The 15,725-nt window shown below is 32.4% G+C and overlaps 1 protein-coding gene across 1 annotated transcript in view; it reads left to right on the top strand.

The window, feature by feature from the left end:
• EYS (eyes shut homolog) overlaps nucleotides 1–15,725 on the top strand; it is a 1,986,267-nt gene that overhangs the window by 703,712 nt on the left and 1,266,830 nt on the right. The window contains 1 exon segment of the mRNA NM_001374351.1: nucleotides 15,400–15,521. Coding sequence (NP_001361280.1) covers nucleotides 15,400–15,521 — 122 coding nt within the window.

Here is a 15,725-nt window from a genome sequence, read left to right as displayed (position 1 = left end):
TTCACTACAGTTAGATGATCATAATAGGATTTCATTTACTTATATTAAAATTTATTTGAATGATTAATAGTTTACAACAACAGATATATACAACACCACTGACCAAAATGTTCCTTTGGGAAACACGTCCTTAAAGGGCTACATTCCATAATCAAAGTCAATTAGTTCAACCACTGTGGAAGACAGCGTGATGATTCCTCAATGATGTAATGACAGAACCACTATTCAACCGTGCAATCCCATTCCTAGGTATATACCCAAATAAATATCAATTGTTCTATTATAAAGGCACACACACACATATATTCACTGTGGTACTATTCACAATAGCAAAGACAAGGAATCAACCTAAATGACCATCAGTGATAGACTGGATAAAGAAAATGTGGTACACATACACTATGGTTTATGGAGTCATAATGAAGAAATAAATCATGTCTTTGCAGGGATATGGATGGAGCTGGAGGCCATTATCTTTAGCAAACTAACCCAGGAACAGAAAACCAAATACTGTATATTCTCATGTGTCAATGGGAGCTAAATGATGAGACCACATGGACACATAGAGGGGAACAACACACATTGGGGCCCATCAGAGGGTGGTGGGTGGGAGTAGGGAGTAGGGAGAGGATCATAAAAAATAACTAATGGGTACTAGGCTTAATACCTGATGATGGAATATTCTGTGCAAGAAACCACCATAATACAAGTTTATCTATGTAACAAACCTGCACATATACCCCTGAACTTAATATAAAAGTTAAAAAGAAGGAAAAAAATAGAAATGCCAAATGTAAGATGGCATGGATTTATTTTGTGACATCAAAGATTTTGGGAACAGACTCAGAATTGTAGATATAAGTTGAATCACAATTAGCTCTTCTAAAAGTAGAAAATGAAAAGGAAAACATATAAATAATTTGGAATATATATTGGAAAAAACAAAGTTATACAAAACCCTCTATTCAGTGACCTAGGTTCTACATTGTTAAAAAATTATTGACAGCAATTTAAAAAGGTAAAAGGAAAAATCCTTTCAAAATCATTTTTGTCTTAACATTTGAAGATAGTTGCTTAAAATTATCCCTTATTTTGCAAGAAAATGATTATATGACCTATGATTATAAAGTAACTACTGTTTCCATATTCTACATAATCAAAGATTACTTTTATTGTTCATATTAATATTTACAATGAGAAGGTATTAGTAATTTCTTCTCATTATAAATAGTTGTTAACAGGATTAAGAAAATGTCTGGAAAACTATTTGTAAACTTCAAATCACAAGTCAAACTTAGCCTTAGAGACTCCCCTTTTTTTCTATACCTGAAAATTACCATTGATTTTATTCAATTGAAAGACATTAAGACTAATATCACTTATGTGCTTGGTGAGTAAAACATCAATCATTGTGACTCAGTAATACAAATTTCTCTCTGCACGTTTTTAAACACACATGTGCCCACGCACCATGGTGATTGGCAACAAAGACAAACTTTAACAGTGGTTCTTCTAAAAAAAAAAAAAACCTGAGTCCTGAACTACTTAACTGTGTTTGCAACTGAAACTTTAACAACATAATTTTGTTACTCAGGGATTAACCAGTCACTAGGAACACCTTAGACATCTGGTCAGAATACTTGGCACAATAGAGAGATTGTTCTTGTTAATATCTGGTGCTTTTAGAAACTATAAATAAGGCAATACAAATATAATCATTTTAGAATTGAAAGAGTAAAAAATTACTGAGTTCAGATTTATTGATTTAAAATTAAGACCAGTTATGACCAATTGGATAAGATGTTCAATAGCCTACATGTCATAGCATTTGGGACCCGAATCAAATAACCCTGACATCTGCCTAGGGCATTTTACCCATGTCTCCATTCACATTAAGTCAATATCATGAGTGTTTTAATGTGTGTAGAAAATATTTATGGTATCTGTGGATAGAATGACAACAGAAGCCTTCATTCCTGAATTAAAAAAAAAAGAATAATGAAGGAAAAGAAAAAAATACTTACGTTTCTGATCTCCCTGATTACTCTGAGGAGAGGAGTAATGATTATGTCAATAATAACACATTCTACAATGCAAAACACAGATTGGAGGGCTTGTTTTCATAAATTAATGAGTTTTACAACAAATTTACTTCTTGGAATTATTATTGAGGAATTATGGAATTCCCACATGCTGATGATGAGAGGGATGTTTGAAATTGTAGCTCACATTTTTTCTAAGTATTCTTATATTGTTCTACTCCCTTCCCACCTGCCGCTTACATGGTTACCACAACTACGACTGAGTATTTATATCCCCCATCTTACCCCTACTGGTTTCTAATGCAAAGCAGGTAGTCTGTCAGCCAGGAAGAAAATCATAATGGCTAACCATAAGACAAAATAGTCCTCTTATCAAGGAACAATAACCTACAGATATTCAAGTCATTCAATAATTGTTAAGGTCCTGGGAAATGAAGCCCGTTTACATTATTTGCACTCCAATGAGTGTGTGTCCAACTGTAATGTTTCCAGAATTCCTCTTACAAATTGCCAAGAAATTATTATGTTTATAAAATCTAAAATGTAAAGAAACACCACAGTTTGATTACAGTATGTGTATTTGCTGAAGATTGTTTCTTAATCTCTGTGAAAGTGAGGTTTAGATTCAGATGACATTAAATTTGTTTGTTTGGTTTGTTTAGTTTTTGAGATGGAGTCCCACTCTGTCACCCAGGCTGGAGTGCAGTGGCACGATTTTGGCTCACTGCAACCTCTGCCTCCCGGACTCAGGCGACTCTCATGTCTCAGCCTCCCAAATAACTAGGATTACAGGCTTGAGCCACTGCGCCCAGCCAAAATTTGATTTTATATACATACACACACAACATATGGTATATACGTATGTCATTATATATACTAGGTATATTTATAATTATATGTAATACATTGTGTATGTATAATTATACAAATATATTTTATGTGTGATTATATATACAGAATTGCATAAAAATGCTTTCAGTTCAAACTTAAAACCATTTTACAGAAAAAAATCCTAATAAATGTAAAATATTAGAAGTTTTACAGAACATAAAACCATCAAACAGGCTAAAATACAGTTGAACATTTCTTTATATTATCTCATATTGGTCATTTTATTTTATTTTACCAGGTGATTAAATGAACTATTTAAGCAGGTATTGAAAATATTTAAAAACAATAAGCAAATACCATATTATTTGTTTGGTATTTGTCTCTGTTTTTCTGTGAAAAAGCCTAGATTATTTTTCCACTTTTACAGGCACTAATTTTTTTTGATGAAGGAGGTTGCATTTATTTTTATTTTTATATTTGCGGGTACATAGTAGGTGTATATATTTATGGTATGCATGAGATGTTTTGATACAGGCATGCAATGTGAAATAATCACATCATGGAGAAAGAGGTCTTCATCCCTTCAAGCATTTATCTGTTGTGTTACAAACAATCCAATTACGCTATTTTAGTTATTTCAAAATGTACAATTAAGTTGTTATTGACTATAGTCACCCTGTTGTGCCATCAAACAGTAGATCTTATTCGTTCTCCCTAATTTTTTTTTTGTATCCATTAACCATTCCCACATCTCCCAAACCATCCACTACCCTTCCCAGCCTCTGGTAACCATCCTTCTCCTCTCTATGTCCATGAATTCAATTGCTTTGATTTATAGGTCTCACAACTAAGTGAGAACATGCAATATCTCATTTGTCTTTCTGTGTCTTTCATAATAATCTCCAGTTCCATCCATGTTGTTGCAAATGGCAGGATCTCATTCTTCTCGATGGCTCAATAGTACTCCATTGTGCATGTGTACTGCATTTTTAAAATCCATTCATCTTTCGATGGACACTTAGGTTGCTTGCAGGTCTTGGCTATTGTGAACAATGCTGCAACAAACATGGAAGTGAAGATATCTCTTTGATATACTGATTTTCATTTGGGGGATGTATACCCAGCAGTGGGATTGCTGGATCATTTGATAGCTCTATTTTTAGTTTTTTGAGGAACCTCAAATTGTTTTCCATAGTGACTGTACTAATTTACATTCACATCAACAGTATAAGTGGATTCCCTTTTCTCTACATCTTCAGCAGCATTTGTTGTTGCGTCTTTTGTATATATTAACTGGGGTCAGATGATTTCTCATTGTAGTTTTGATGTGCATTTCTCTGATAATCGGTGATGTTAAGCACCTTTTCATATGCCTGTCTGCCATTTGTGTGTCTTCTTTTGATAAATGTCTGTTGAAATTTTTTGCCCATTTATTGATCAGATTATTAGTTTTTTTCCTATAAAATTGTTTGAGATCCTTATATATTCTGGTTATTAGTCCCCTGTCAGATTGGTAATTTACAAATATTTTCCTCCCATTCTGTGGATTGTCTCTTTGTTGATTGTTTCCCTTGCTGTGCAGGAGCTTTTTAACTTGATGTGATGTCATTTGTCCATTTTTGCTTTGGTTGCCTGTGCTTGTGGGTATTGCTCAAGAAATATTTGACCAATGTCCTGGAGATTTTCCCCAGTTTTCTGTGGTAGTTACATAGTCTGAGGTCTTAGATTTAGTTATCTAATCCATTTTGATTTGACTTTTGTATATGATGAGAGATAGGCATCCAGTTTCATTCTTTTGTCTATGGATATCCAGCTTTCCCAGCACCATTTATTGAACAAACTGTCTTTTCTCCAGTGCATGTTCTTGGCATCTTTATCAAAAATGAGTTCACTGTAGGTGTGTGGATTTGTTTTGCGTTCTCTAATCTGTTCCATTGGTCTGTATCTGTTTTTATGCCAGCAACGTGCTGTTTGGTTACTATAGCACTGTAGTATAATTTGAAGTCAAGTAATGTAATTATTTCCATTTCATTCTTTTTGCTTAGGATAGCTTTGGCTATCCTGGGTCTCTTGTGGTTTCATATAAATTTTGGAATTTTTTTTTCTATTTCTGTGAAGGATGTCATTGATATTTTGATAGAGATTACACTGAATGTGTAGACTGCTTTGCATAGTGTTGCAGTTTCTCTATTCCTTAATTTAGTGAGGTCTGAGTTCTTGTCTCAGGACAAAGAAGAATAAGGCATGTGGACACCAGAGAGTAAGGCAAAGCAGAATTTGCAAAGCAATAGAAAAATTATTATCAGTGAGAGGGGACCCAAAGCAAGTTGCCAGAAATGGCTCTGAGTGCTGGGGGTTTTTTTTATGTGGGGAATAACAAGAAAGGCTTCTGTAGGTTCTGCCTTAATGGGAGAAGTAAAGTTCCCCCCCTCCCCCAGGGATGTTGCATCTATGCATATCTAGAGTAGACCATAGTGACTCCATCTTAGTTATTACTCAAGAATGCCTAAGCAAAACCCATGGGATAGGGGGCCAAAACTGCAATGCTGATGATATTACAATTAGCTCTGGGTCATATTCAGGACATTTAGTTGATTTATTGTGCTTGCACCTAAGTTGGGACAGTCTCTTCTGAGCAAACATCCTGGTATAAGAGGAAGTTCTTAACCATATTTTTCCTGCTAACTACACCACAAGGGTGGTGCCAGTGTGTTTCCATGCGCACTGCCTCTCTCCCAAGACTCTCCCTCTCTATGTGGTAGCTAGCCTCTAACTACATCCTCTCCCAATAGTATGGATGTTTTAACAATATGGATTCTTCTAATCCATGAACATGGAATTTTTTTTCATTTCTTGATGTCCTCTTCAATTTCCTTCATCAGTGTCGTATATTTTCATTATTGTGATCTTTCCTTTCTCTGGTTAATTCCTAGGTATTTAATTTCATTTTTGGCTATTGTAAATGGAATTAAGATTTTTTTGTTGTTGTTTGTTTGTTTTTTGAGACAGAGTCTCTCTCTGTCACCTAGGCAGGACTGGAGTGCAGTGACACAATTACTGCTCACTGCTGCCTCCGCCTCCCAGGTTCTAGTGTTTCTCCTGCCTCAGCATCCTGAGTAGCTGGGACTATAGGTACCTGCCACCACACCTGGCTAATTTTTTGTTTTGTATTGTATTTTTGGTAGAGAAATGGTTTCACCATATTGGCCAGGCTAGTCTTGAACTCCTGACCTCAGGTGATCTACCTGCCTCAGCCTTCCAAAGTTCTGGGATTACAGGTGTGAGCCACCATGCCCAGCCTATGTTTTTGATTTGTTTTTCAGATTGTTCACTTTTGGCATATAGAAATACTACTGATTTTTGTGTGTACTGATTTTTAGTTCTTATGACGGTGTTTTCAGTGTATATAGTTGTTAATTTGGTGTCCTTCCCAGGGGTGGGGGAACAATTGATGAAGCTTTCTATTCCACCATCTTGCTCTGCCTCAGTTGCTAATTTTCTTTGAGGTCATAATACTGGAAATGAGTTTTGTACTTGTGGTTCAAAACTTACAAGTGATTTTTAGTCCATGGTGTACTATGCATTATTATTGCATTATTATTGTCATTTGGCTTTCATACCAAAACATGTAATGATCCCCAAAACTATATGTTGCAGAATTACATTTATATACTGGCATCTTTATGTGATCATCTCATACAAGATTATATTTTCTATATTCTTATTATTTGTGTACTAGGGAAAAAGCTTTGGGTATTAGACTATATCTCTAATTGTCAAATTGAGTCAATATGGAAGATAATATTCAAAACATAATAAATATGTTTGAGCAGTGCACATCAATGACAGATGAGTTATTTTTTCCCATGGTTTATTACTGTTAGTCTAAATTTCTTTATTCTAGTTTTAAATTCTTTTTTTTAAAACCAACATTAAAGGTAAAGGAACCCTTAAAAGGATCACAAATGGTTCATGAAGGTAGGGCACGCCATAAGAGAACTAAATTATAAGTAAAGATTACTAATAAAAACTATAAATTGAAAATAGCATAGTAGACAAACAGCTGAAGTTATTTTGATAGTAGATTTACTGGATATAGGAAATAAAACCAGTGGAAATTTATACTTAATGTTTGTTTTCTCATTTGGAATATTAGGCACTAAAATGATCATTTGCTTTTTTTTGTTACTAATGAAAAGTATAATCACATGGAAACAATGACTAAGTTTCTTAGAGGTTTATGTTTTCTTTAGAAAATGGTTTCAAAATCCAGTGTAGCTTGATTTATACTCTATATTATCTTCATCTACCATGTGGCTTTTCATATTCTTCATGTATTTGTATTACATTTTCCCAAGTAAAAGAAATTGTGTTTTTCTACAAGTTTTGCCTTGAAAGTATCACTCATTGTAAAGTGTATTTTCTTTGCCTTATTTCAAAATATGTTCAATCAAATTCAGCGTTTGTAACTTTTTATAGAAATTGTTTCTAAATATTCCATTAACTTTCTGTCAGAATAATACATATTATTTTACTTTAGATTTAAAGCACCAAAATAAATCATTTTCTCTTGCTGAAAGAAATCATATTAAGATAGTTCTGTTAGTTTTTATGAATAAAGATTAGTGTTTTTATGTATAATCCTGAGTATCAGCATTCAGTATTTGGAAACCTTTGAGTCTATAGCCAACTCTATAAGTATTTATGAATTAAAGTGAAAACTTAAAATAACATTTAAATAAAACGGATAATAAGTCAATAGGGAGAGCCCTTTATTTTTACAAGGATTAAATTCATTACAAATTTTACTTCAAAAGTTTTTTTATTAAAGCAAAGAAAAATACTTGTCTGTCCTTCTTTCAAGAATTATATAAATAATGATCAGAAAGAGACTATAATTTGAAATTTCTATTTTTTTCAGTATATATCTACATTCTCAGGAATCTAATAAAGTTTCACAAAGCACACATGTTAGTCAAAAATTGTGGCTAAGACTGAAAAAAATACAATAATTCTAATATATGAAAACTTTTCAAAATGGAAGCAATCCAAGTTTTCTTTCAATGGGGATTTTAATTCTTCATTTATAGAACTGCTTTTGGTTGATTGTAATGAAATAATTATTTCAATGAATTCTTTTAAAAAAGTCTTTTTCTTGTTAGGAAAATAAGATTATTAAATATCTAGAAATCATAAATAAAATATCCTCCATGATTATATTAGTACCAATAAATATCATTATAGATGTTCCAATTTCTAGCACCTATTCAGTCAAACATTAGACACTATTCTAGATGTTATTATGATGATAATTGTTGAATAAAGTAAAGAAAGTTTCTGCCCTCTTGGAATTTATACTTTAGAAACTAGAGAAATACACAATAATATAACTAAGATATTTTTAAATACAATAAGCACTGAGCAGAATACAGCTTATATGTACATAAGTAACTAACACGCTTTAAATGTATCATAAAATCTAAAACAGTAAGTATGAGAAGGTATGCTGAAGGAAATTATCAAAGCTTCAGGTACTATGTGGCACTTGTTTTGACATTCGCAGATGGATAAAACTGGGAAAGTATGGTCAGGGATTGGTGGAAGTAGACAAAGTCATTCCAAGTGGAAGAAAGTAAAGGAAACAAACATCACAGAGACTGAGAAGTAGTTTAGCCTACCTGGACAAGTCAGAGTACATCAGAACATTTTAGTTCAAATTTATAGTTGTCTTACTATGTTAGATATTATACTATGTCCTATACTCAGTGCTGTACTTCTTATACCCTCGTTGGGCAGGTAGCATTATTTCTGATGTGCCTTGAAATTAAGTAACATGCTTAAAATTATATGAGTCATAATTCTTAGAGCCTGAATTTAAATCCAGGTCATCTGTCAACAAATTCCCACAATCTTAAACACTGCAGTTAAGTTCTCAGGTTTTGTTTTTGTAAAAAGTGAGTTTGTTCTGCTTTCATAATTGAAGTATATTTTTACTGGGTATAGAAGTTTCAATTGGCAGTTATTTTCTTTCACTCCATTATCGTGTTGGCTCATTGGGTTCTTGCTTCTGATACTGGGGAGTAAGTTGTGATCTTTGTGTCCCTTTGAAGATAATATGTCTTTGTTCATTGGCTGCCTGTATGATTTACTCCTTGTCTTTCATTTTCAGAACTTTTAATCTAGATAAAGTTTTATTTTTATGTATCCAGCATAGGTCCCAAGAACTTTCTAAATCTGTGGTTACTCTCTTTTTGCCATCTTTTGAAAATTCTCAGGCAGCAATTTTTCAAATATTGTTCTTGCCCAATTTCTCTACCTTCTTTTTTGATACTCCAGTTAAGCAAATAATGGCTATTTTCATTAGTTCCTGTATTTCTTTTGTTTTGTTTTATGACTGTTATATCCTTTATATAAATATTTCAATCTGTATATCTTTTACTAGCAAGTTTATTAATTCTGTCTACTGTGTCTATTATTAAAATAATATATTAAGTTATTAAATTTCAGGTTATAATTTTCAAATTCAGAGTTTTTCTTTGTCTCTTTTATAGATTTCAGTTTTCTAGTGGAATTCCCTATTTGTCTTCTATATTTTTATATGTATTCATCATAAGTATTTTTAAATCTCTATCCAATAATCACAGTATCTCAATAGTATATTTCTACTGTCAGTTTGTGTCTTGACATTTGGTAATCAGCATTTAAGAAACTTTTTTATTGAATGGCAGACATTTGTTTCAAACATTGAAAAGCTCCATCTAATGTTAACATCTTCCAAAGAGGATTTTTTATTTTTCTTTTTCTGACAGACAGAATAGGAATGCATGATCACATTTTAGGCAAGTATGGTTTTCATGCTGTTAAAGCTGTTTTTTTTTTTTTTTTTTGCTGGTTTTTCTTCAAGATATGCCCCTCTGTTGTGTTCATTGAAAGCTGGAAGTGTTTAACAAGACTAAGATATTGCTGGCCCTAAACTCCAACTTTTATCTTCCTTGCACTACCAGACTGCTAATGCTTTTGTGTAATTTCATACTATAAATGCAAGGTTGAAAGGGAACAAGTGCCTCTATAGAATAGGGCTGATCAAATTGTGGGCTCACTTCTCTGTTCTTCTCTTCACGGACCTAATTTCCTTGATCAAGCTGAATGCTAGTGTTTTTTTTCATTCAAAGAAGCTGCTGCAAACTCCAGCTACTTCTTTTTTTTTTTTTTTTTTTAAGTTTTAGGGTACATGTGCACAATGTGCAGGTTAGTTACATATGTATATACGTGCCATGCTGGTGTGCTGCACCCATTAACTCGTCATTTAGCGTTAGGTATATCTCCTAATGCTATCCCTCCCCCCTCCCCCCACCCCACAACAGTCCCCAGAGTGTGATGTTCCCCTTCCTGTGTCCATGTGTTCTCATTGTTCAATTCCCACCTATGAGTGAGAACATGCGGTGTTTGGTTTTTTGTCCTTGCAATAGTTTACTGAGAATGATGATTTCCAATTTCATCCATGTCCCTACAAAGGATATGAACTTATCATTTTTTATGGCTGCATAGTATTCCATGGTGTATATTTAAGAAAATGCCACATTTTCTTAATCCAGTCTATCATTGTTGGACATTTGGGTTGGTTCCAAGTCTTTGCTATTGTGAATAGTGCTGCAATAAACATACATGTGCATGTATCTTTATAGCACCAGCTACTTCTTTCTGCTTATCTAGATGCAACTACTTATCTGGAAGCAAATGGGCAAATGTCCTGGATTGAAAAACAGAGCCCTCTGTAGTCTTAACTTAGCTTGCTTCTCATCTCTTTAGCTTTAGAAGATCTAGTCAACTTCAGTTGTTCTTGTAACAATTCAACAATTTGTATATATATATATATGTATATGTATATATATTTTTTATTCAGTTTCTACATTTGTTTTTGATGAACTGATGTTTGGCAGGGTTTTTTTTTTATCATTTTGTAGGTAGTTGTTAATATAAGTACATTCGCATTTTGTTTTCATTTGCTAAAAGAAATTTTTAGAATGTGTATTGAATTTTATAAAATATTTTTCTGCTCTGAAATGATAAAACCATTATTCTTTCTCTAAAAGATTTTCTTGTGTTGAGGCATATTTCCATTTCTGGCATATTTCCAGCTCAAACTATATAATGTATTTTAAATACATTACTGTTTTCGGCTATCTAAATTTATGTTTTTTTGAAAAAAATTGAATTGTTGATCCTAAAAACATGGGCTAAATTTCTATTTGTTGTTATATGCTTGCTAGAATTTGGTAGCTAGGTTTTGATAGTCTCAAAAAATAATTTGAGTAGTTTTTCCTGTTTTTCTGTTCTCTTCACCTATGTGGCATAAGGGAAGAAATAAAGACTTGGGAGTAATTTTGTTTGAGTCTATGTTAGCAAATCTCCCTCCTTTGGTATATTTTTAAATGTCTACTGGTTTAGTATGATTTTCTATTTCATCTAGAATACATTTTCCTCATTTATATTTTCTTATATTAATCCACTTCATGTAAGTCTGTGTTCGTAAATTACATATTGCTGGATTCTCTTGCTCTTCCTCCTTCTTTGTTTTTCCTAGTCTGGTTATCTCTTATTATATGGCTTAAATGTTTATAAAAATAAGTAATGTATTGATGAATAGGTTTGAGGCAATCGTGGTACTTCTGTCAATTATTCCTTGACGTTGTTAGATCTAGACTGTTTGGCCTAGAGGTAATGGCTACTCTAATTAATGATAATTATTTGTCGCTAGGCTAAGAATATTATAGTTATTACTACTTTCAAGCCTTAAGTATATTTATGAAGTATAAATTGTTAGTACTTTACATATGAAGGCACCTGAGGCTTAGAGAACTTGAGCAGGTTACTTGGAAAAATTAAGTAGATTAGTAGATATCAAAGGCAAAATTATAAGATGATCCTCGAGATTCCCATCTCCTAGTGTATATGCCCTGTAAAATCTCCCCTTGGGTGTGAGTGAAACCTATAAATATGATACTTCTTCCATGATTATATTATATGTAGAAAGAGATTTTACAGTGTTATTAACACCTCCAATAAGTGACTTTTATTTAATCAAATATGTGGTTGTCCTAGATGGGCTGCACTAAATAGATGGGGCTTTAACACAATAAGAGGTAACAGCAGAGATTCTCTTGCTGTCCTTAAAAAAACAAACTGGCATACTGTGAGAGGAGGAGGCCATGTGTCAAGGACCTGCAAATACCTTCTAAACGCTGAGAGTAGTCTTTACCTGGTAGCTAGCAAGAAAATGAGACCTAAGTCCTAGAGGCAGAATGAAATGAATTCTGCTACAGTCATTGAACTTGGAAGAGAACTCCATTTCCTAGGTGAGATCACATCCCAGTCAATACCTTGATTTCAGCATGGTGAGACTGAAAGCAAAGGATTTAGGTGACTGACACTTGCACACTGACTTATTGAAACTGTGAGACAGTACATTTATGTTGTTTTAAGACACAAAATTTGTAGTAATATTTTAGGCAGTAAGAGAAAACTAATATATTAGATGTCTAGAGATTTAATAAGCATCAGAGATATTGTTCAAAGATAATCTCTCTAACTTGAAAATTCATGTTCACAATTATGCTATCCGTCTTACTTTACTACATCTGTTACTGATAAGAAAAATTTAAAATATCTGGCTGTTGACCTGAAAAAGTGAACTACTATATAGTTTATGCATTTACAACTATCAAACTTGACAGCTTTGTCTTTATTTTTTTCTCACTGGCTGTAGAGTTCAATATTGTAGACCTGTGTTTTTATCATCTTCTGTCTTTCCTGTCTCATGCGTATTTTCAAACTACTGTTTTATCTAAGTTTGGTAGGAAGAGCAATGTCTACTTTGTAGTGAGAAGTTAAAAAATGATAAGATTCTAATTTAGTAAATCATGTAAACCTTTACTCCTTTTGGTAAATACATTTTAATAATACTTTCCTCTTCCATCAAAATTGACTCAAAATGTGCTTTTAAAAACAGTATTTTATTTTGATATGTGGCCACTGTATTGACCAGTGCAAATTTAAATAACAGTTATTTTAAATTACTGGAATCAATTATTCAATGTTGAATGAGAAACTGCTTTGCAGTAAGAATGTCTAAATTCAGGAAAATGCTTTTGAAGCAAGTAGGATACTGATGAATAAAAATTCTCAAACTCTGGGTTATTTTTAGTTGCTATGCACTTTTGTTCTCTTCATCATTTACATTTTTAAATTTTAATTTTTTTAATTATATTTTCTTCATCCTTTTATGTTTTCTTTTTGTACATAGTTCATCATATCCGGAATTCACTGCTATAGTACCTGATACTTTAATGATAATGATACCATGAAATTGATAATTTTCTACTAATTATCAAGTTATTGAAAATACCAATAGTTATTAGCTTTTAAGAAATATATGAATTTAATAGGAAAAATTTGATTGATATTTTTGACTCACTAAATTTGTTTCAAAATATTATTGAGGCATCAAAATAAAAATCAGCAGTGTGCTTATGCTTTTGTCTTTACATAAATAATTTATACCCCATAATATGAGAAATTTCAGAACATAACGAATGGGCATGTCCCGAAGATTTTATGCATATGCCATTTATGCTACTGAGTGGGATGATTTTCTCCCATTCCCCACAGCTGATGTTGTCTTGCCTATTGTGGAATTGCTTTCATTTTAAATAGCACATTCATAAAACAAAATATAATCATTATATTCAATTTTTATGTAAGTCCTCTTGTAAGGTTTACCAAAAAAAATAAGCCAAACGCAACCAATGAAAATTGCAAATGTTACCACACTCATGGAGGAAGTTAACAACGTAGGGAGCATGGTATGTGAAAAAAAAAATCTGCTAAAATCCAGCAAAACTTGAGTACTCTTAAAGATTATTCTGAGGGAGAATAGTATATGTGTCAGGAATAAAGCACAATGTTGATAAGGTGGCTCTCATTCTTGTGCTTTTAAGCTACTTATTAATACCTAGCATGGAAAACCAACTGGCCCTGTTCAACCAAAGCACAGTACTGAATAGAACTTCTTATACGTTTAAACTGTTGTAACCTAAATGCACGTGCATGGGGCATGAATTTATTTTTCTTCTGGTTATCATGTTTCACTGTTATGTTTGTAAAAAAAAATTTGCTGTCCAAATGTAGCAAAGTGATAAAGGATGATTTTGAATTTTGTTTTGGCTACTAACTTCAACCTTTACATTATTGGTCATATCATGTTTGTTCTTTTCTGTTTATTTAATCAACATTAATTAAACATAGACAGGGTGCTAGATCTGTACAGGATGTTGAGATGTATTAAACCAAGATGCATTCTGTAATCTCAGGGCCCCTACTCATCACATCGTGCTTATAAGTATATAGACTTCTTAATTCTATCCACAAATGGAGAAACTGGGCTGGCATTATCTAACTCAACTCTCAACTCTGTTCAGTAGAAATTAAATGAGATCTCTGTTTGTGTTTTAACTTTTCTAGTAGCCACTACAAAAAGTTACGGAAATAAATGAAATTAATTGAAATCGTATGTCTTATTTAACTCTTTATATCAAAATTATTTCCATTTCAACCAAATGTAAATAATAAAAAAATTTAGTGAGATACTTGACATTCCTTTTTTAATACTAAATTTTCAACAGTCAATGTGTATTTTATATTTATAGCACATCTTAATTGGTACTAGCCATGTTTCAATGTTTTATAGCCACATGTGGCTACTGTATTGAAAAGTGCAGATTTAAATAACAGTTAACATTGATTTTACCATTTTTATAATGCTATATCTAGATTCTCTACAGGCAAAAGCCCAAAACCTAATTTTTGACAAGAGCTCTATTCTTCAAAAATATTTTTCATACAGAAAGTATTTTCACAGAGTAATTTAAAGTGTTTCTTTTGTTTGTTTGTTTGCCCAATACTATGAAAGCAATATTTTACCTCTAGTATTTTGAATTACATTGTCATAGGGCAACTCTCTGTTTCAGAAAAACACCATTAAAAGTTTTATGATTTTAATTGACCAAAAGTTCTGTTAATTTATTTTAAATATTTATCTGTAACAATAAATCTGTCAAAAGTTTCCTTATTTATAGTTATATTTTTAACTTGCGAGCTAGTTGCTGAGTTGTTTAATTAGTTATTTAGTTATATTCCATCATCTACTATCATGTGACTAACATGCTATTTTTCTTTTAAAACATTTAACAAAGATGATAATTCTACATTGTGAGCATAATGCATAAATCTTTAATACCTTCTGTAAAATCTATTGACTTACTACAAAACTTTATTTAATTAGATGCTAAAGAATACCATTCACACGATTTAAAAATGTGGTTAAAAGTCATTTGGGGGGAGTATTGGCATTGTATAAAACTAAAAAAATTATAAATTGACAGAGATATCAAAATAGCCAGGCGTAATATCTGTATTAGGCTTAATACTAAGAAATAGCCTAAAAATATATAATTTCATATTCCCTTAGAGCTACCAGTGTGTGTGCCTATCTGGTTGGGAAGGAAATTTTTCTGAACAAGAATCCAATGAGTGTAAAATGAATCCTTGCAAGAACAATTCCACCTGTATTGACCTTTACAAAAGCTATCGGTGAGTAATATATTTTTAGTTTTCTTCACGAAATTACTTGGAGTGCTCAGTGTCCTTGGGATACATCCAGACATTATTTTCACTTTAGATACATTTAATTAAAATAACCATCCAGAGATGAAGAGCCATTTACTGACAAGATTGTGTCACAGTCATTTGAAATTTGGAAATACCGAAGGCCAGATGTCAACAAAGTATAAACAG

Source organism: Pongo abelii, chromosome 5, assembly GCF_028885655.2.
Source record: "Pongo abelii isolate AG06213 chromosome 5, NHGRI_mPonAbe1-v2.0_pri, whole genome shotgun sequence".
NCBI lineage: Eukaryota > Metazoa > Chordata > Mammalia > Primates > Hominidae > Pongo > Pongo abelii.
Note: the sequence above shows the minus strand (reverse complement) of the source record. Positions and strands in the feature narration are given on the sequence as shown.